The following is a 23,389-nucleotide window of genomic DNA, read 5'->3' as shown; positions in this document are numbered from 1 at the left end:
CAAAGGGCTAGTGTCCAAAATTTATAAAAAGCTCACCAAACTCCACACCCAAAAAACAAATAACCCAGTGAAGAAATGGGCAGAAAACATGAATAGACACTTCTCTAAAGAAGACATCCAGATGGTCAACAGGCACATGAAAAGATGCTCAATGTCGCTCCTCATCAGGGAAATACAAATCAAAACCACACTCACATATCACCTCACGCCAGTCAGAGTGGCCAAAATGAACAAATCAGGAGACTATAGATGCTGGCGAGGATGTGGAGAAACAGGAACCCTCTTGCACTGTTGGTGGGAATGCAAACTGGTGCAGCCACTCTGGAAAACAGTGTGGGGAGGTTCCTCAAAAAGTTCAAAATATACCTACCCTATGAACCAGCAGTAGCATTGCTAGGAATTTACCCAAGGGATACAGGAGTATTGATGCATAGGGGCATTGTACCCCAATATTTATAGCAGCACTCTCAACGATAGCCAAATTGTGGAAAAAGCCTAAATGTCCATCAACTGATGAATGCATAAAGAAATTGTGGTTTATATACACAATGGAGTACTGAGTGGCAATGAGAAAGAATGAAATATGGCCCTTTGTAGCAACGTGGATGGAACTGGAGAGTGTGATGTTAAGTGAAATAAGCCATACAGAGAAGGACAGACACCATACGTTTTCACTCTTATGTGGATGCTGAAAAACTTAACAGAAACCATGGGGGAGGGGAAGGAAAAAAAGAAAAAAGAGGTTAGAGTGGGAGACAGCCAAAGCATAAGAAACTCTTAAAAACTGAGAACAAACTGAAGGTTGATGGGGGGTGGGAGGGAGGGGAGGGGAGGTGATGGGCATTGAAGAGGGCATCTTTTGGGATGAGCACTGGGTGTTGTATGGAAACCAATTTGACAATAAATTTCATATATTAAAAAAAATAAATGCGTTACTATGCAAAAAAAAAAAAAGTTAATATTCACCTACCATTTGTTTAACCACATCATTTGGTACCCTCTCACCCTGACATTATAATAAGGGATCTGAGTACTTAGTAGATAAACCTGTTATTTTGTGTTAGAAGACATCATCTTTCTCAAAAAGTGAGTACCTTGGTCTTCATTATATTCTCTCTCTTGCAGTTACCATACCCTTGCGTATGTCTACACCACAGGCCAGGTGGTATCTTTTGGTCGCGGACCAAGTTGCAAAAGCTGCTCAAATCATCCGGAGCCTCTGACAGAGAACACTGACGTTACCTGCCTGATTTCTGCTGAGAGTAAAAGTGGTTCCACTAAGTCATGATTTTGTTTTAATTGATGCCACTGGAGGAGAAATATTATTTATCTTCCTTTCACAGGAGTACATAGACCTCTGGTTCTTTTAGTACTGTTACTTTTAATTAAGACAATATGCAGTTTTTCTTATGTAATGATTCCTGGAGTATTTAGTAATTTTTTTCTGAAGATTAAGGTAATACAAAAAAGATCCCAAATTGATGAATTATCAGAAAGATATACTTTTATATATTTAATCAAACCTCTTCTAGGGGCGCTGGGTTGGCTCAGAGGAGCATGTGACTCTTGATCTCGGTGTTGTGAGTTCAGGCCCCACCTTTGGTGTAGAGATTACTTTAAAAAATAAAATCTTAAAAAAAGTACATCTAAAGCACATCACCTTGGTTTCATTAAGTAAGTGCATGAAAAATTAAATTTTAAGCTAAGTGTGTATGCAACATGTAGGCTGATCAAAATAAATCGTTTATGGTGCTTGTTCAAATTCATTTAGAAGAATACTAATTGCCAATAAATAAGTAAATTTAGCTTGGTAATATATCAGGTTTTTTTTTTAAGGCTATTTTTTCAAAGTAGTTTTAGGTTTATAACAAAAGATTTATTTTTTACTTCTAAAAACAATAAACATGGATTTATGACTTTCTTTTAGGACTTGTGGATGTTCAAGTCAAGCACATTTTTGCTGGAACACATGCCAATTTTGTGACAACTTACAAGGTATCTATTACACTTTCTGTTTCTTTTAAAAATCATTGTTTTCCTCTAGATTTCAGACCAGTATTTGAAACATTGTATCATTTGTGTATATTCAAATTTTTTACTAAAATAATAAGATCCTCTGTTAGAATGCTTCTTAAAAAATCTGTAGGGGTGTCTGGGTGGCTCAGTCGGTTAAGCGTCCGACTTTGGCTCAGGTCATGATCTCACAGTCCATGAGTTCAAGCCCCGCATCGGGCTCCGTGCTGACGGCTCAGAGCCTGGAGCCTGCTTCGGATTCTGTGTCTCCCTCTCTCTCTGACCCTCCTCCGTTCATGCTCTGCCTCTCTCTGTCTCAAAAATAAATAAATGTTAAAAAAAATTTTTTTTTAAATCTGTAATTTTCACTTCCTCATTTGGCTTCCTGAGAGATGAGACCCCCAAACCTAAATTCATTGTTTTTACACCGTTTATTATTAAGTAATATTAATGATAATATTAAGAGCAGTGATTAATATTAATTGATTAGTGTTAATTGTAGCCCTCATGCATGAAGGACCAATCAAAATACTCCAAGTCAATCAACACATTTAATCCTCATGTCAACTCCAATTGGTATTATTTCCCCCATTTTATATAGGAAAGAACTGAGTCTCAGAGAAGTGGACTCACCCAAAGTTGCACTGCTAAGTGGCAGAGCTGAATCCAGGCAATCCAGCTCCAAAGCTGAAACCATTACCCACCATACCATAGTACCCTCCCAGTTGGTGACAGAGAGGATTTTATCATATTTCCGGGTGAAATGTTTGTATGGAGGTGGAAGTATACAGATGTACCTCATTATATTGGCACTTTGCTTTAGTGCATTTTTTTACAAACTGAAGGTTTGTGGCAATGCTATATTGAAGAAGTTTATGGGCACCATTTTTCCAACAGCATTTGCTCGCTTCTTGTCTCTGTCACATTTTGGTAATTCTTACAATATTTCAAACTTTTCCATTATTACTATGTATGTTATGGTGATCTGTGATCAGTGATTTTTGATGTTACTGTTAACATTGTTTGGGGACGCCATGAACCATGCCCCTCTAGGGTGGCAAACTGAAAGGTGTGTGTTCTGGCTGTTTCACCAACTGGCTGTTCCCGTCTCTCTCCCTCTCCTTGGGCCTTCCTGTTTATTCTCTGAGACAAAACAATATTGAAATTTGGCCAGTTAATAACCCTACAATAGCTTCTAAATGTTCTGGTGAAAGGAAGAGTCACATGTCATTTTAAATAAATAAGAAGCCAGAAATTATAAACTTAGTGAGGAAGACCATCGAAAGCTGAGACAGGCTGAAAACCACATCAAACCTAGCTAAGCTGTGAATGCAAAGGAAAAGTTCTTGAAGGAAATAAAAAGTGCTACATCAGTGAACACACAAATGATAAGAAAGTGAAACAGCCTTACTTCTAATATGGAGAAAGTTTTAGTGGTCTGGATAGAAGATCAAACATTCCCTTAATACCAAAGCCTGATCCAAGGCAAGGCCCTAACTCTCCTCAATTTTATGAAGGCTGAGAGAGGTGAGGAAGCTGCAGTACGGAAGTTTGAAACTAGCAGAGTTTGGTTTGTGAGGTTCAAGTAAAGAAGCCATCTCCATAACATCAGAGTGCAAGGTGAAGCAGCAAGTGCTGCAGCAAGTTACCCAGAAGATCTAGTTAAGATGATTAATGAAGGTGGCTACACTAACCAACAGGTTTTCAATGCAGATGAAACAGCTTTCCATTGGAAGAAGATGCCATGTAGGACTTTCATAGCTAGAGAGAAGTCACTGCCTACCTTCAAAGCTTCAAAGGATAGCCTGACTATCTTGTTAGGGGCTAATGCAGCTGCTGACTTTAAGTAGAAGCCAGTGTTCATTTACCATCCTGAAAATCCTAGGGCCCTTAAGAATTGTGCTTTATCTAATCTGCTTGTTCTCTATGAATGGAACAACAAAGCCTAGGTGACAGCACCTCTTTATAACATGGTTTATAGAATATTTTAAGGCCATTGCTGAGATGTGCCAAAAAAATAAAAGTTTTCTTTCAAAATATTATTGCTCATAGACAGTACACCTGGTCATCCAGGAGTTCTGATGGAGATGTACAACCAGAATGATATTGTTTTAATCCCTGTTAACATAACATCCATTCTGTAGTCCATGAATCGAGGAGTCATTTTGACTTTCAAGTCATATTATTTAAGAAATACACTTCATAAGGCTACAGCTGATGGTGCCTGGGTGGCTCAGTCAGTTAAGCATCTGACTTCAGCTCAGATCATGATCTCACAGTTTGTGAGCTCGAGCCCTGCATCGGGTGAGCCTGAGCCCTGCTTTGGGTGAGCCCTGCTTCTCTCTCTCCCTCTCTGGCCCTTGCTCACTTGCGCCCTCTCTCTTAAAGAAAAAAAAAAAGGCTACAGCTGTCATTGATAGTAATTCCTCTAATGGATCTGGGCGAAGTCAATTGAAAACCTTCTGGAAAAGATTCACCGTCCTAGATTCCATTAAGAACATTCATGATTCATGGGAAGAATTTAAGATGTCAACATTAAAAGGAGTTTGGAAGAAACTGGTTCCAGCCCTCATGGAGGACTTTGAGGGGTTCAAGACTTCAGTAGAGGAAGTAACTGCAGTGTGGAAACAGCAGGAGAACTAGAATCAGAAGTGGAGCCTGAAGATGTGAATGAATTGCTACAATCTCATGATAAAACTATGAATCGATGAGAAGTTGCTTTTTATGGATGAGTAAAGAAAATTGTTTCTTGAGATGGCATCTACTCCTGGTGAAGATGCTGTGAAGATTGTTGAAATGATGACAAAGGATCTAGATTTTTACATAAACTGAGTTGATAAAGCAGCAGCAAGGTTTGAGAGGATTGACTTCAATTTTGAAAGAAGCTCTGTAAAATGCTGCCAAACAGCATCACGTGGTACAGAGAAATCGTAAAAGGAAGCACCCGTTGATATGGCAAACTTCAGTGTTGTCTTATTTGAGGAAATTGCCACAGCTATCCCCAACCCTGACCACCAACATCAAGGCAAGATTACAACCTTCATCAGAAGAAATATTATGACTCACTGAGAGCTCAAATGATGACTAGCAGTTCTTAGCAATGAAGTAATTTTTAACTTAAGATATATACATTGCTGGGGTGCCTGGGGTGGCTCAATCTGTTAAGTGTCCAACTCTTGGTTTGGGCTCAGGTCATGATCTCACAGTTCATGGGATCGAGCCCTGCACTGGGCTTCGCACTGACAAGCAGAGCCTGCTTGGGATTTTCTCTTTCTCCCTCTCTCTCTGTCCCTCCCCTGCTTGCAATCTCTCTCTCAAAATAAACTTAAAAAAAAAAAAAGATATATACATTATTTTTTTTAGACATGATGCTTTTTCACACTTCATAGACTACAGTATTGTGTAAACATAATTTTTATATGCACTGGGAAGCCAAAAAATTCATTTGACTCACTTCATTGCAATATTCGCTTTATTGTGGTAGTCTTGAACTGAACCCTCAGTATCTTTAAGGTATGCTGTATGTAGTTATTTTCCTAATTTGTACTTTTTTTTTTTTTTAATTATCAGGAATGTTTTAACCATGACATCCATACAGATTCTTACTATATTCTCGGGGACAGAAAACGGTCAGAGGCAAAGGTTTCTGTGCTGCTGGGTTGGTTGGGTTGTACTTGTCTGTTCTGTTACAGCCATTCAGCCAACCAGCAGCTGCCTGCTGTGTCTCAGGTTCTGGTTTTGGTGCTTGGGATAAAAGTGAATAATACAGGCAAGGTCGCTCTCATTCATAGCATTTGGATTCTACAGGGAAGGGCAGACAATAAATATGTAAATACAAAATAAGTAACATTGTGTTAGAGAGTCATAAAGTGCTCTGAAGCAAACAAAGCAGGTCATGGGAGACTGATGAAGTGGGCTTCTTTTTTTTTAATTTTTTTAATTTTTTTTTCAACATTTATTTATTTTTGGGACAGAGAGAGACAGAGCATGAACGGGGGAGGGGCAGAGAGAGGGAGACACAGAATCGGAAACAGGCTCCAGGCTCTGAGCCATCAGCCCAGAACCTGACGCGGGGCTCGAACTCACGGACCGCGAGATCGTGACCTGGCTGAAGTCGGACGCTTAACCCACTGCGCCACCCAGGCGCCCCGAAGTGGGCTTCTTTAGAAATGTCAGTTAGGGGGGCCCTGGGTGGCTCAGTCGGTTAAGCGTCCGACTTCGGCTCAGGTCACGATCTCACGGTCTGTGAGTTCGAGCCCCGCGTCGGGCTCTGTGCTGACTGCTCAGAGCCTGGAGCCTGTTTCAGATTCTGTGTCTCCCTCTTTCTCTGACCCTCCCCCGTTCATTCTGTCTCTCTCTGTCTCAAAAATAAATAAACTTTAAAAAAAAAAGAAAGAAATATCAGTTAGGGAAGACCTCTCAGTGGCTGGGACATTAATTGGATACCTTAGCCATGCTTAGATCCAAAGAAAGAGTGTTCCAGCCAGTGGGAACCACACATAGAGAGACCCTGTGGCAAGTATTTGTTTAGCATGTGAGGACAGAGAGAGGGCCAGAAGGGCAGAGCACATAGGAAAGGGTGAAGAGTTATATGGGATGGAGGCAGGTAGGTGAGATGTGGTCAGTGTGAAATGTCCTTGAAGATGAGATCTGGAGCCTTAGTTGGATGTCCAAATCTGGAGCTCAGGGAGCATGTCAGCACTGGAATATAGACATGGTAGTTGTCCAAGTATAGACAGTACTTGAAGCTGAGGCCTGGAGGAAAGGTTACCTATTAAGAGAGTAAAAATGAGAAGAGAAAGGGGACAGAATCCAGCCGTGAGGGAATTCTCCATTTAGAGGTCTGACAATGAGGAGGTGCCAGAAGACAAAGTGAAAAGGGCCAGTTTCTGAGATGGGGGAAAACCAGGAGAGGATGTGTCATCAAGGCAAGAGAAGAAGGTATTTCCAGAAAGAAGAAGTGGCTAATCCTGTCACATACTGCTGAGAGGTCAAGTAAGATGAGCACAGAGATTATTTTGGAGAATGATCCCATTCAAATGGATAAAATGATGGTGCATGAGAAAGAATGGATAATTGCAGAAGCAATGTCCCTCAGTAGGAGAGAAGAGGTGGGATTCTGTCCACATAGAATGTAGGGGTGTGAACAGAAATATTTATTTTATTCTAATAAGGAACAGTGGAGGTGGGGGGGGTGGGGAGGAGAGGTGATGATGGAAAGGTGCCTGATGGCTTTAATTTCCTCAGTGACACACAAGGCATGGTCCTCATCTGGGAGTGAGTGGAAGAGAAGAGGAGTGTTAGAGGTTTGGGAATGAAAGGAAAGTGTGCAGTAGTTGTCTCAGAGAGTGAGAAAGCAAATGTTGTGGGAAATTACTAAACAGTGTTGGGTGCCCATTTGACATTTGTGGTAGTAGACTTCAAGCGAAATCAGTCAGCACGGTTGTGCAATTTTCTCCAGTGAATGGATTGGATTCGGTTTTGTTTGGATTCAATTTTGGAGTAATCCAGACTTGATTTTAACCACAGATGGAGTTTTACTAGGTAAATACAATAGGAAAGTGACAGAGTAGGAAGTATTTGCAAGGGACTTATTATAGTGCTGACCATGGGCTCTAAGCTGGGTAAGGATGAGGCGGAGGATGAATAATGACCAAACAATAGGGTCAGTGGATTGAAGATCCTAATGGCCTCAAAGAATGTTCGAGTGGGTTCCACTCTAAAGCAAGTGGAAGTAAGTCTGCTCTGTCTGCTAACAAAACACCATAGACGAGGTGCCTTATGAACAGCAGAAACTTACTTCTCATAGTTCTGGAGTCTGGGAAGTCCAGGATCAAGGGGCTAGCATACTTGGTGTCTGGTGAGGACCTGCTTCCTTGTTTGTGGAAGGCTATCTTCTTGCTGTGTCCTCACATAGCAGAAGGGGCAAGAGAGCTCTCTGGAGTCTCTTATAAGGGCTCTAGTCCCATTCATGAGAGCTCCATCCTCATGACCCATGCACCTCCCAAAGGCCCCACCTCTTTTTTTTTTTTTTTTTGAGAGAGAGAGAGAGAGAGAGAGGGAGCAAGGGAGGGGTAGAGAGAGCCAGAGAGAGAGGATCCTGAGCAGGCTCTGCACTATCAGCACAGAGCCCAACGTGTGGCTTACTCCCACGAACTGTGAGATAATGACCTGAGCTGAAATCAAGAGTCAGATGCTTGACTGAGCCACCCAGGTGCCCCAAGCCTCCACCTGTTAATGCTGTCACACCGAGGGTTAAAATTTCAACATATGAATTTGGGGGGAACACATTCAGTCCATAACATTCAGTCCTCCCCCCCCAAAAAAATTTATGTCCTCTTGCATACAAAATACATGTATTCTGTTCCAGCGGTCCCCAATGTCTTAACTCATTCCAGCATCAAAGAATGTTGGATTGAGAGTTTCACTCTAAAGTAAGAGAACCAGAAAAATGGTGCATGGTAACCAGAAGAGAATGTTTCTAATAGAAATTTTAGAAGGCGAAACAATTATTGATGATTACAAAGCATAGGGTATCACCTGTACCTAGGGCACTGGTTTTCAACTAGGAATGATTTTGCCCCTGGAAACATCTGGCAATGTTTGGAGACATTTTAGTTTGTAGAAAGGATGCTGGGGTGGCTGCCACCAGCACCTTGTGGGTAGAGGCCAGGGCTGCTGCTAAACATCCTTCAATGCACAAGACCTTCACAACAAAGAATTATCTGACCAAAAATGTCAAAAGCATCCATATGAAACCCTAATCCAGGGTATGGGTGGTTGAAGTTGAGCAGAGGAAAGTTTGGAGATGAGATCAAGAATTGGGAGATAGAGGTGCCTGGGTGGCTCAGTCAGTTGAGCGTCCAACTCTTGATTTCAGCTCAGGTTGTGATCCCAGGATTGTGGGATGGAGCCCTGTGTTAGGCTTCTCACTGAGCATGGAGCCTGCTTGGGAGTCTCTCTCTCTCTCTCTCTCTCTCTCTCTCTCTAATATGAAAAAAGAAAAAATGGAGACATCCAGGTGGGAAATAAATCATGTTTATTAGTTCTTCAGTTGCAAAGAACAACAACAGGCACCTCAGTGCCGAGGGAGACAGCAAGGTACTATTGTTCTCAGTGTTGAAAGGGAGTGACAAGGACACTGGGAGATGATTACAGTAGAAGATGTCATGCACTTCAGAGGAGCTGGGATTCTGAAAGAGAGTATGTGTAAGTGTCAAAAGTTGCCAGTGATGTGGGCAGAAAAAAAGCTTTCTCATGATTGAACTAGAGGAGACACCTAGGACTCAGATCAGGAGGCTGAAGGGAACTTTAGAAGTCATTGTTGGGGCGCCTGGGTGGCGCAGTCGGTTAAGCGTCCGACTTCAGCCAGGTCACGATCTCGCGGTCCGTGAGTTCGAGCCCCGCGTCAGGCTCTGGGCTGATGGCTCAGAGCCTGGAGCCTGTTTCCGATTCTGTGTCTCCCTCTCTCTCTGCCCCTCCCCCATTCATGCTCTGTCTCTCTCTGTCCCAAAAATAAATAAATGTTGAAAAAAAAATTAAAAAAAAAAAGTCATTGTTATACATCTTGTTCAAGAGGTCTTTATTTAACCATTAAACAAAAATGAAGAGTTTCCTGACTCATGGGGTCCCTGATTGGCTCAGTCAGTAGAGCATGTGACTCTTGGGGTCTTGAGATCAAGCCCCATGTTGGGCATAGAGCTTACCTAAAAAATAATTAATTAATTAGTTAATTAATTTCCTGACTCATTACAAGTTCAGTGGAGGCAGAGGTATAACATGGAGCAGAGCACTAATGTCTTTGGAAGACTACATTAAAAAGACAGATTTTTCTTTCCAGACAAGTAATTTCTGACGGCTCTGGCTGAGCCATTTGGTTTCAGGTATTGAACTGAACCATAGTTCTCAAAGTGTGGTCCCTATACCACCACGAGCAGCAGCAGCACCTGGGAGTTTGCTAGATACAAATTCTTGAGTTCCACTCCTGAGTCAGAAACTGTGGGGATGGGCTCCACAATCTATGCTTTAGCAAGATCACCAGGTAATTCTATTGCATGCTAAAGTTTCAAAACCACTGATATAAATGTAAAAATTTATGGTTGACTGAAGGGGAGAAAGAAACTAGTATTTATTGAATACCATTATAATCCACAGGTTTTGTATACCTAATATTTAATCTTAACAAGAGCAAAGAGAGAGAGAGAGAGATGATATTATCTCATCCATTTTATTGTGGTAATATATATATATATATATATACTTTTCTATTTTAATGATTTTTAAGTATACAATTCAGTGATATTAATTGCATTCACAATATTGTACAAACATCACTACTATGATCTCCAAAACTTTTTTTATCACCCCAAACAGAAACTCTGTAACCATTAAACAATAATAAGTCTCTGTTCTGTGACCCCCTCAGCCCTGGGTAATCTCTAATCTACTTTCTACGAAGTTGCCGATTTCCTATAAGTGGAATCATACAATATTTGTCCTTTTGTATCTGGCTTATTTCACTTAGTATAATATTTTCAAAGTTTGTCCATGTTTCATCATGTGTCAGAATCTCCTTCCTTTTTATGGCTGAATATTCTCCCGCATGAATACACGACGTTCATCTGTTGATGCTATTGATGGACACTGGTTGTTTCTATCTTTTTGGTTATTGTGAATATTGCTGCAGTGAACATTGGTGTACAAGTACCTGGTTGAGTCCCTGTTTTCAATTATTTTGTGTTATCCCATTTTTAAATTACAAAACTAAGGCTCAGGCCAAGCAAAGTGGCCACGGCTAGGCACCGGAACAACCAGGCCAGTCTGATGACCTAACTCCTGTCACCACACCCCACTGTCTGAGAGGGCGGGCCTCCCTACCACCTGTGTCACAGGCTTTACTATGGTATGTATTACTCAGCATGTGCACATGCTCTGTGTTTTCCTAATCATTTTTCTTTCTTCCTTGAAGGATACTAGTTCCACAAATGTTTCCAGGAAAATCCTGCCAGAAATAAGCCAAATTAACCAGTCCCTGACAGAGAAATGGATGGCAGTGACAAGAGGAAGCAGTGAACATGAAATGGCTACAAGGTAGCTCTGTTTGACAAATTATAAGTCACTTGTAATTGGTTTTGAAGCGATGGTCATTTTATGCTAACTATAAGACAGAGAGGGTTTGGCTTTGCTGTGAAGGCATTTGCATTTTAACCATGATTCTCTTCCACCACCTCATAGTTTGAAGAAGTCATTGATTCATTCATCATTTATTTAACAGAACTATCTTGAGGACATATGGTTTCTCAGGCACCTTGATAGGTGAGGGATGCAGGATGAATCAAAAACACTTTGTGTCTCGCAAAGCCTTCACTAAAATGGACTCTTTTTTATCTCTTCATAGTTTATACTCTGGGACTCCATAAATTTCTGTTTTCAGAAGGGAGGATTTTATTTAAATATATGTGACTTGGTAGAATCAACTATGAAGGGTTTTGGTGAGATTTATCAGCACAAATTATATCCAGAATTTGGAAGACTTGTAAGGGAGCAGTTGTCTTTATATTTATTTATTTATTTATTTATTTATTTTAAAAAATGTATTTATTTTTGAGAGAGAGAGCAGAAGCAGGGGAGGGGCAGAGAGAGAGAGAGAAAGAGAGAAAGAGAGGGAGAGACAAAGAATCCAAAACAGGCTCTGGGCTCTGAGCTGTGAGAGAGAGAGAGAGAGAGAGAGAGACAAAGAATCTGAAACAGGCTCTGGGCTCTGAGCTGTAAGCACAGAGCCTGACATAGCACTCGAACTCTCGAACTGAGAGATCATAACCTGAGCCAAACTCAGACACTTAACCGACTGAGCCACCCAGGCACCCCGAGGAGTTGTTTTTATTAATAATGATTCCATGTCTTCGGTTAAATAATTGGGCATAAGATAAAAGGAGGCCTGCTTTATAATACGCTATGACTTAACACTTGTGTTATGACTTTTACAGCGAAGTTAGGATGATATTTTCATCTCCTGCTTGTCTGACTGCAAGTTTTTTAAAGAAAAGGTAATTTTTACATGAGATTTACCTTCATTTGAAACACTGGGGAATCTTTAGCATGAAATGTTTCAAGTCAGTCATTTTAATTTGTAAATTATGTTATCTTTGAACAAAAAGTCCAACATAGAAAACACCATAGGCTGGTATAAAATTCTTCCATTTTGTAAGGTAATTTTCTGCAAGACCACTATAAGTTGTGATTCCTAATTCACATTGTTCACTTCCTCTGCCCTGCCCTCCTCTGTTACCTGATTGGAAGGAATGATGTGCTTTTTTTTCAAGATCTTTGTATCTGTGAGTGATCATTCTAACATTGCTTCAGTACTTAGAGGCCAAGGCAGCACTTGGCAGTTCTTTTTGTGGTGGCATCAGTAGGGAAAATAGATTCTATTTATCTTTAACTAGATTCACTACTACAGAGGAAAATCTAATTTCTCTATTTGGTTTGACACTTGGTCTGATCCAATAGTATAAACAGTTCCTTTGTGAAATGCTCTATATTTGGTCTTATATTTCTTCCCTTCGCTTTATGCTTTCCAACACTGTGCCTGGGAACTGTTAAGAGATGAACTGAGGCATATTAAAATTTTTAAGAGTTTATTTAAGCAAATACTGATTCAAACTGGGAAGCACCAAATTGGAAGTGATTAGAGCACTCCATCAACAGGAGCTAGTGGAAAGACTTACGTAGAGAAGATGCAGAAGCAAAGAAAGGAAATTAATTGATTGGCTATAGCTTAAAACATTTTTTTTAAGTTTTATGTATTAATTTTTGAGAAAGAGAGAGAGAATGTGCAGGAGAGGCAGAGAGACAGGGAGACTGAGAATCCCAAGTAGGCTCCGTGCCAGGAATGCAGAGCCTGATGGGGAGCTTGAAATCACAAACCATGAGATCATGACCTGAGCCAAAATTAAGAGCTGGTTGCTTAACCAACTGAGCCACTCAGGTCCCCTGATTGGCTATAGCTTAAAATGTAGTTGGCTGTTTGTGACTAGGTGTACTTTGGTTTCGATTTTATAACTGAAGTATTTACAAGCTTAGATTTTGGTTTGCATATGTAGGCCATCATGGTGATAGAGCTACCCCCAGTGTAATGGCCTCCTTGTTTAATTAATTTAACATTGTTTAAGAGAGAAGGAGGATAAGAGCATGAAGGCTCTTAGGCTGCCCTCTGCCTTCTCTGGAGGCCAGTGCCCTACTGGTGTGTACGTAGTGGATATAACTCAGTCCAAACCTCCCCCACTAGGTCAGGTCTCATCTCTCCCTGATGAGTAGGCCCCAAGTTGCCTGACTGATTCTGAAAAGTTCTACACATCTTGTATCCCCACCTGGCCAGTAGGTGGCACTCATTTAACTCATGTTGCATGTATTCCTTGCCTCTGTGCAACCCCTGGTTGTCCCATTGGTTCATTTTTTGTTTTGTTTTGTTTTGTTTTGTTTTAGTGACTCATCACTTGCGTATAACACCCAGTGTTCATAATAAATGCCCTCCTTAATACCCATCACCTGTTTAGCCCAATCCCCACCCACCTCCCTCCATCAACCCTAAGTTTGTTCTCTAACGTGAAGAGTGTCTTATGGTTTGTTTCCGTCTCTCTTTTTTTTTCCTTCCCATATGTTCATCTGTTTTATTTTTTAAATTCCAAGTATGAGTGAAATCATATATTTGTTTTTCTCTGACCTCTTATTTCACTTAGCATAACATACTCTAGCTCTATACACACTTGCACATGGCAAGATTTCATTCCTGTCCCACTGATTCTTAATCCAGCTGCACTCTCAGTCACTCCTCAAGGGGACAGGAGGAACTGTTGAGTCCAACAACTTCTTGTGAGAACCAGAGAAACCCAGGGAAACTGAATGCCATGGCTTCCCACTTGCAGCTGCAACACAGTATCTTTCTAGAGTCCAAAAAAAGCATATCTGTTCATCCCCACATATCCCAGTCAAAGGTGGAAGAAGAGAAATCAGACACTGCTTCCCTCTGCCTTCTCCCTCTCCCATTTGCGTTCTTCTTGCCATCCTTCCGGGCAAGAAGTGAGGACAGGGATTCTGCCAAACAGTGTTTTCTCTTTCTCCCCTGCTCTAGCCTCAGGCTAATCCTTACTGCATATAGAATATTTTCTACACTTAGAATATTATCTTTCTAAAGTGGAAAAGTATCCTCCCAGGAATGATGAGCCTCGAGGTTTGGTCTTAAGATGCCAAAGACTGAAAAGGACAAAATATTTTAAGGGGAGATTTAAAATACTTTGTTTGAATATTTGCATAAATATTTTAGCCCTGGCATTGCTCTTGACCAGTTATTCAGCAAGCATAAAGTATTTCTTGATAGAACATTACAAAAAATCATTTGACAGAATTCAAGTCTCTTCAAATATCACCAACAGAACCCAGGAAAACACCACACCTAAACAAAGATTTGATAGTGTTTCTGAGAGGGAAGGCTAGGTTGGAATTTATCAAGAATTGGCAGTTTGGTTTAGGCCAGGTCTTTCGACATGGGAGGGGAAAGCTGGGGGCTTGATTAGGATTGGGAGAAGATACAGTGATCCTGGGTGGGTGGAAACAGCAAGGCAACAACTTTTGGCAAGAGATTCAGACAATCTTAGAGCATAAACTATCTGTTAATGCTTTCCACTGAAGAGTTAATGGGTCTTTTCAGGAAGTTCCTATAATGAACAATCAAGCCATTTGCCTGGGCTAGTGTCTTTTGAAATAGTGAAGTCATGCTAATGAAACAGTGGAATCCTAAAGTAATGTAAATGTAGATGATGGTAAGGTGTGTTGTGTGTGTTGGGGGCGGGGGTAGTTTCAGATTTTAGTGTACAGGCTGAGTGTGGGGGTAAACGTTTTCGGTTCTCAGATGTAGCCTATGAAATTTTGCCATTATTGCAACCCAAACTTGTAGCTACTCTAGCAATAATAGTAACCTACTCTCTTTTAGGAGAATATAAATTTTATAATTATTTTTGTGTGCCAAAAAAATTGATAATTTTGAAAGGAGGCAAATTGTAAGAAAAATGTTTATATATGCTATTTAATAAAATAAAGCAATAAATATGTATGAAGTTTAGAAATATTCTTTTCTGTTTATGTGTTTTGTTTTGTTTACATTTCTTGTATCCAAAGACAATCTGTAGAAACGATTTCCATTGATGTGGACTTACAAATGGCAAGAGATACCTTCGAGAAGTTGACAAAAACAGAATGGATTTCTTCCATGGTAATAGCCAATATTTACTTGAGAAATAGAGCAATAGAATTTCTTTATAGGAACCAATATGAATGCAGTTGAATTTTGTTGGGAGCTGAGTCAGAGAGACTCTGTGATAAGGGAGACGGCTAGTGTTCACAATAAGGTTACTATATTCCAGACACTATATTCCAAGCTGGCATTTACTTTCTTATTGAATGTTTAAATGTCCTGTAAATACAGTACTTTTGTTTTCAACATGAAAAACTAATGCTTGAGAGGTAAATAACCATTAGCAGACATATGAATATAGCACTAGTTTGGGAAGTAAGATAATTTTTACCTGGACTAGGAGAATAGAAATCCTGTTCTTTCTTTTGAGATGAATGTCAAATCCAGTTAAGATGAATCTGCTACCAATTCATCCCTTATCCTATTTGGGTTACATTTTCTTTACCTTTTTGAGGGGTTCCTTATTTATGGAGTTCCTTTTTAAGCTCTATTCTAGTTAGATATTTTATGATTCTGGGTTGTGTTGGAAATTTTTCCCTCTACAAACTCAGGTTCACGTGAGTTCATAACTGAGTAACAAGAGTAATAGACTGATGGGGTGCCTGGGTGGCTCAGTAGGTTGAACGTCCGACTTCAGCTCAAGTCATGATCTCAACGGCTTGTGGGTTTGGGCCCCACGTCGGCCTCTGTGCTGACAGCTCAGAGCCTGGAGCCTGCTTCAGATTCTGTGTCTCCCTCTCTCTCTGCCCCTCCCCCACTTGTGGCCTGTCTCTCTCTTAAAGATAAACATTAAAAATTAAAACAAACAAAAAAAGAGTAATAGACTGAGTAACAAACAGGATTAATAGACTGAGTAAATATTCCCCGTGTTTGCGGGGAGCATTTAGATGAAGAGGCTCCCTGAACAGCTAGGGATGAGGGCTTATATACCAATTAATAGGGAATAGGGAAAAGGGATTGGGGGAGAAGAGGTTTCTTTGAGAAAACTGGACTTTTCAGGGAGACAAATGGGCTTTAAGAGGGACAAATGGAAGATATGACAGCTTGTGATAATGTTTGTGTGATTTCTCATCCAAGTGCAAGTGGCTGGTCTTTACCTGGCAGTGAAACCCGCCCTCCAAGTTTCTTGGAAGGCCCTGACTTTAGTCAGATAAGGGAAGATCTGAAGTCTTCCTTCTACATCAGCTGTATCCACATGCCTTTGGTTTCAAGTCATCTTGTATATATACCATTTTGGGTCCCCACATTTGGAAGGGAAAGTAGAGTGTTCTTTAATATATAGTAGATACTTTCATTGTCAAGATGAAGAAGAATAGATGCTATCAAATATATTTTATTATTTTTTAAATGTTTATTTATTTTTGAGAGAGAGACAAAACAGAACACAAGCAGGGGAGGAACAGAGAGAGAGGGAGACAGAATCTGAAGCAGGCTCCAGGCTCTGAGCTGTCAGCACAGGGTCCATTGTGGGGTTCGAACTCACGAGCCGTGAGATCATGACCTGAGCCAACGTCAGACACCTAACCAACTGAGCCACCCAGGTGCCCCTAGAATGTATTTAAAAAATAAATTTATTTAGGTTATATGGGAGATAACTTGGGGTGCTATTCCCAGTGTGAGTTCCAAGGAACATTAGTTTCACAGAATGCTCGCTGAAAACAGGTTCTAAGTGAAACAACTTTGGATACACTGCATACTATTATGAAGTTATAATGTACATCAGTAAATCAAAGATTCTATGATGTCATACACCAAAAGAAATCTAGCTGTTTTAGCCCTATTTTTCTCAAAGTAATTTGACTTTGTGTGACATTATTTTCCTATATATGCCTACTAGCATTCCATATAAATCATGTTCTTCTGGACATTTGAAAAAAATAAATTGTAAGAACATTAATGTAATAATATGTAGTACTTTTATTGTTGCAAATATCTTAATCCTTCTGACATGTGGAGATAGACACTGTTGTTAAAAGCATCTAAGATCTATTAAATAGAATAAATGATGCTAGCTGTTGTAACAAACAACTTCCAAATCTCAGTGGCTTAACACAATGAAGACTTCTTTTTACATCGTTGTCCAATGAGGGTTGAAGACAGGAAACACATGCAGAGGAGGAAGAAGAAATGTTTCCCCTCCACCCATCTTAGTTTCATTGGCTGGGACCCTGCAAATTAGACTGAAAAAAGATTAATGGGAAAGAAATAAACAGAAGTTTATTAATATGTGTGTGCATGCTGCATATAGACTCAGTGATGAGTAACTAAAGCGTGGTTAGAACTTGGTTATATAGCATCTTAGCAAAAGAACAATAATTTTGTAAAGAGACAACATAAAGGAAAAGGAGTTTGAGCTTCTAAGGGCACCAAAATGCAGGAAGGCAAATATCTGGGGAAGCTCATGTTAGATAAGGTCTAGATCATAAGGTTTGTTTGTGTAGACTCTTTTTCTCTTTTATTTTTAAAAATTTACATCCAAGTTAGCATATAGTGCAATAATGATTTCAGGAGTAGAATTTAGTAATTCATCCCCTGTATATAACACCCAGTGCTCATCCCCACAAGTGTCCTCCTTACTGCCCCTTGCCCATTTAGCCCATTCCCCACCCAAAACCCCTCTAGCAACCCTCCATTTGTTCCCTGTATTTAAGAGTCTCTTATGTTTTGTCCCTCTGTGTGGACTCTTTCTCAATGCCTGTTCATCTCTGCTGATAAGGTTCTTGCCCTTCTCCTGGTACAGAAGTTAGAGACAGGAGGACACCTTTACAGATGGAATTTATATTGTTTTCAAGTAGATAGAGGGAAGCCAGAGAGCTTGTCCTGTGCCTGCTTTTTCTCACCTGCCTTCAGCTCAAAATAATCCTCATGCCAGAGTGGCATATTTTTTTTTAAGTTTATTAATTTTGAGAGAGAGAGCACAAGTGAAGGATGGGCAGAGAGAGAAAGAGAGAGAGAGAGAGAGAGAGAGAGAACCCCAAGCAGGCTCCGCACCATCAGCACAGAGACTGACATGGGGCTTGATCCCATGAACCATGAAATCATGACCTAAGCCTAGATCAGGAGTCGGACACTTAACTGACTGAGCCACCCAGGTGCCCCCAGAGTGGCATATCTTTGAGTGGTATATTCTGCTACCTTTCCCACCTCTGCATAGTTTCACTAAGGAGTGATTTGGGTTCCTTTTTTCTGGAGTTCTAGGCACTGGAGCCATGAAATCCTCCAGTAGATCTTTTGTATTCAGTTGGCAGATAAGGAAAGCGAGTATAGAAGGTTACATGAGAGGTTGCAGGGGTCATGCCTAGAAGTGATATACATATTTCATATACACATTTCATTCATATCTCATTAGCCAGAACTCAATCATATGGCCCCATATAACTGCAGGGGTGGCTGGGAAATGCCATCTTCCTGGGAGCCTATAAGGAAAATGAAACAGTATTGGTGAGGTGAACGTATGCCATTATCTCTGCCATGTTGGATTTTAAGTCATAGATTTGGGTATGCATCTTTGATGTGTCAGTCTCTAATTGAGTCCATGATTCACACAGCATATACATGCACATGTGACTTCACTTTATTTCTTTCATGCATCCCAGTATAAAATAGGGAGGATGGCTCTCACATAATACATTAGAGGCATTTGGTATGCAAGGAGTTATGGAGTTTGAACAGAAGGTCTGAGGAAAACTAAATGATTACACCATTGGAAAATAGTGGAATGAAACCCCTAGCCCCATAGCTTGTTTTTCACTATAATCTGTATCTAATATATTCTGGGCCCTTTCCCTGATCCTTTCAACCACAGATAACTACAGGTTTTAGGGATAATCTGCTCAGAGCTCTTCCATGTCATTCTCCACACCAAGAAGCATTATCAGTTTTCCTTCTGCTCCCAGAATGTCCCGTGATGCATGATTCTAAGAACTGGAGGAGTCTGGTGGTTCCATATGCAGAAGCTGTTTGTAAAATGAGTGACCGATCTTTACGAGTCCTGAGTAAGTTTGATTAATTTTTCATTTTATCTGTACTCTCAACAATCACTGAAGTAAAAGATGGAGCAAATTTTGGATAGAAGATTTAAAAATACACAAATGTTTGGGTATGTGGTATGTGAATGTTTGAAAAGATTAACTTAACATTATTATAATCATTACTCTTATACAAAGCATGTGTAACTCTTAGACTTGGACATGGCTTTGACTTCAGAGTTTAATAACCATAGAGGATCCAGTCAAAATAAATCTATACTTGAAAACTTTTTGTTTATGTTTTAAAACTTGAGAAATTTGGGGGCAGCTGGATGGCTCAGTCAGTTAAGTGTCTGACTTTGGCTCAGGTCATGATCTCATGGTTCGCGAGTTTGAGCCCCATGTTGGGCTCTGTGCTGACAGCTCAGAGTCTGGAGCCCACTTTGGATTCTATGTCTCACTCTCTCTCTGCCCTTCCCCTGCTCATGCTATGTCTCTCAAAAAAACACAAACGTTAACTTTTTTTTTTTTTTAAATTTTTGAGAGATCCTCCACAGAACTTTAAGTGGCCGCCGTCCACATTGTAATCTAAATAAACTGCAGGTCAGTGCAACATGGCAACCCTGACAGAGGATATACCAGTTTACATTTCATCAACAAATATGAGAGCATCAGCCCACACATTTTTCTACAGTATTATTAGACTTTGATATTTGCCATTCTGAAGAAAAGTCTCTTAATTTGAATTTTAGTTTTCTCATTATGAATGAGATTGTGCTGGTTTTCCTATATCTCAGTTCCATTTGTATATTATAGTCTGGAAACTGTCAGTTCTTCTCTCTTAACCCATTTTCCCATGTGTTGTTGTTAGTGTTTTTCTTTTTTATTTAGTTTTTATTTTAGTTTTTACTTTATTTTTTTAATGTTTATTTTTGAGAGAGAGAAAGAGAGTTGTGAGCAGGGGAGGGACAGAGAGAGAGAGAGGGACAGAGTATCTGAAGCGGGCTCTGTGCTGACAGCAGCGAGTCCAATGTGGGACTTTAATCCACTAACTGTGAGATCACGACCTTGGCCGAAGTCAGATGTTCAACTGACTGAGCCAGCCAGGCACCCCTATTTTATTTTATTTTTTAAAGTTTAGCAGGCTCTGTGCTGTCAGCATGGAGCATGGCATGGAGCTTGATCCCACAACCGTGACATCATGACCTGAGCTGGAATCAAGCTTAACTGATTAGGCCAACGAGGCGCCCCTATTTAGAAGCTTTTAAATGATTATGGCAACTAATTCTTTATCAATAATATGAATTACAAGTCTTTTTTCTCTGGGTTATTAATTTTTTTTATTTTGTGGAATTTTCACTTGCATAATTATTTGAAAACATTTTAATGAAGCCTACTATGTAAACATTTTCTTATATGGTTCCTGAGTTTGGATCATATTTCAAAAAGCCTACTCCCTCTGAAATTTAAAAAAAAATTTCCCATACTCCTACTAGAATTTTTTTTTTTAAAGTAGGCTTCATGCCCAGTGTGGGGCTTGAACTCATGACCCTGAGTTCAAGAGTCACATACTCTACTGAGTCAGCCAGGTGCCCCACTTCTATTAGAATTTTTATTGGTTCATTTTTATGTTTGACTCTTCGATCCATTCAGAGTTTATCTTGATTAAGCTTTATCTTTTTCTGGAAGAGTTTTCAGTTGTTCCCATACATTCACTGAATGATCTGTTTCATTCCCACTAATATGTAATGCCACATTTATCATATACTCAAGTGTCCTGTGTATTTGTGTCCATTTATGGAATCTCTACTATGTAAGTCTGCATTTCATACATCTGGGTCATATTATTTTAATTAAATTAGCTATTTTAATATTTGATAGGTTTGTTTTCTGAGAATTATGTTTTAAAGATACGAATATCTAGGTTGGAACAAAGTAATATTAAAATATTGTTATTGAGTTAATTTAAAAAATATATCCATATATACCAGGTGTTCATAAAGTCTGAAAAGATATTTTATTTTCCTCAAATCAAAAATGTCCTTGATGACATTATATGTGTGCATGTGTGTGTATTATTATATAAGTTTTCAGATTTTATAGATACTCTATGGAATTTTGTTTGAAAATCATGAAATCAATCACGTAGTCAAGTATTAATATGAGCTATCAACAAATTTCTTCAGAATCCTACATTTGAACTTTCAATTCCAATGATATTTGATGAGGGAAAAACATTTTTTTCACATCTGTAAGTAATAAATGTCCAGGATGGTACCCTGAGACAAGATATTTTATGGGTTTTGCCATCAGAAATGGAAACTGTTATCTATTTCATACATTAAAGAACCTGGAAGAAACTGAGGATTTTTTTGGAGGGTGCATATTTATCATGGCTGATTTTATACCCCCCAGAGAAGTGCTGGGGATCTTTGCAAGAATCTTCTCTCAATACACTGGTCCAGATGCTCAAAACTGCCATCGTCTCTCAGCTGTGTTCCTGGCCTAAAATTGAAACCAATGAGAATCACTGCAATCTTAAAGCTCTTCTAGGAATGGTGAAAGAAGTGCATAAGGTAAGGGTTCATCTGAATATATATACGTGTATATATATATATATATATATATATATATATATGATTTTACTCAATTAAAATCTTTTAGGTCTCGGCCAATTGGAGTCTTATTTTATTTCTAAAACAAAATATTTTATTCAGTTCTTAGTAATTCAGAATTTTGCTTGTTTCGCTAATGGCTAGACTCTAGTCATATATATTACATATATGTTACATATTTTATATACAGGTCATACATAATATATATCACATATATCATATGCACAAATACTCAAAAATGAGAATGATGATTATTTTCAGTACAGTACACAACATAATCCAGAAGTAATTTAAAATTAGCCTACTAATAAACCTAATGATTGTTGGGGGATAGGGAGGAGCCAGAGCATTTTAAGTAAAAGAGCAGAATTAAATTAGTATTGTTCAATTAAAAATAATTGGCTATGGCACAAAAACAGACACATAGACCAATGGAATAGAATAGAAACCCCAGAACTAGACCCACAAACGTATGGCCAACTCATCTTTGACAAAGCAGGAAAGAACATCCAATGGAAAAAAGACAGTCTCTTTAACAAATGGTGCTGGGAGAACTAGACAGCAACATGCAGAAGGTTGAAACTAGACCACTTTCTCACACCATTCACAAAAATAAACTCAAAATGGATAAAGGACCTGAATGTGAGACAGGAAACCATCAAAACCTTAGAGGAGAAAGCAGGAAAAGACCTCTCTGACCTCAGCCGTAGCAATCTCTTACTCGACACATCCCCAAAGGCAAGGGAATTAAAAGCAAAAGTGAATTACTGGGACCTTATGAAGATAAAAAGCTTCTGCACAGCAAAGGAAACAACCAACAAAACTAAAAGGCAACCAACTGAATGGGAAAAGATATTTGCAAATGACATATCGGACAAAGGGCTAGTATCCAAAATCTATAAAGAGCTCACCAAACTCCACACCCGAAAAGCAAATAACCCAGTGAAGAAATGGGCAGAAAACATGAATAGACACTTCTCTAAAGAAGACATCCAGATGGCCAACAGGCACATGAAAAGATGTTCAGCGTCGCTCCTTATCAGGGAAATACAAATCAAAACCACACTCACATATCACCTCACGCCAGTCAGAGTGGCCAAAATGAACAAATCAGGAGACTATAGATGCTGGAGAGGATGTGGAGAAACGGGAACCCTCTTGCACTGTTGGTGGGAATGCAAATTGGTGCAGCCACTCTGGAAAGCAGTGTGGAGGTTCCTCAGAAAATTAAAAATAGACCTACCCTCTGACCCAGCAATAGCACTGCTAGGAATTTATCCAAGGGATACAGGAGTACTGATGCATAGGGGCACTTGTACCCCAATGTTTATAGCAGCACTCTCAACAATAGCCAAATTATGGAAAGAGCCTAAATGTCCATCAACTGATGAATGGATAAAGAAATTGTGGTTTATATACACAATGGAATACTACGTGGCAATGAGAAAGAATGAAATATGGCCTTTTGTAGCAACGTGGATGGAACTGGAGAGTGTGATGCTAAGTGAAATAAGCCATACAGAGAAAGACAGATACCATATGGT

At 39.6% G+C, this 23,389-nt stretch overlaps 1 protein-coding gene across 3 annotated transcripts in view; it reads left to right on the top strand.

Moving 5' to 3' along the window:
• Nucleotides 1-23,389, top strand: part of HERC6 (HECT and RLD domain containing E3 ubiquitin protein ligase family member 6) — a 63,166-nt gene that overhangs the window by 18,614 nt on the left and 21,163 nt on the right. For 2 of the 3 annotated variants that reach the window (XM_043572201.1, XM_043572203.1), the window contains exons 7-13: nt 1,126-1,268; nt 1,928-1,995; nt 10,982-11,103; nt 12,000-12,059; nt 15,187-15,280; nt 19,068-19,257; nt 21,646-21,806. In XM_043572201.1, coding sequence (XP_043428136.1) covers nt 1,126-1,268; nt 1,928-1,995; nt 10,982-11,103; nt 12,000-12,059; nt 15,187-15,280; nt 19,068-19,257; nt 21,646-21,806 — 838 coding nt within the window. The remainder of the gene's footprint in view (nt 1-1,125; nt 1,269-1,927; nt 1,996-10,981; nt 11,104-11,999; nt 12,060-15,186; nt 15,281-19,067; nt 19,258-21,645; nt 21,807-23,389) is intronic. The other variant, XM_043572202.1, reaches the window with a different exon arrangement.

This window comes from Prionailurus bengalensis, chromosome B1, assembly GCF_016509475.1.
Source record: "Prionailurus bengalensis isolate Pbe53 chromosome B1, Fcat_Pben_1.1_paternal_pri, whole genome shotgun sequence".
Classification (NCBI taxonomy): Eukaryota; Metazoa; Chordata; class Mammalia; order Carnivora; family Felidae; genus Prionailurus; species Prionailurus bengalensis.
This window is presented reverse-complemented; position numbering and strand designations above follow the sequence as displayed.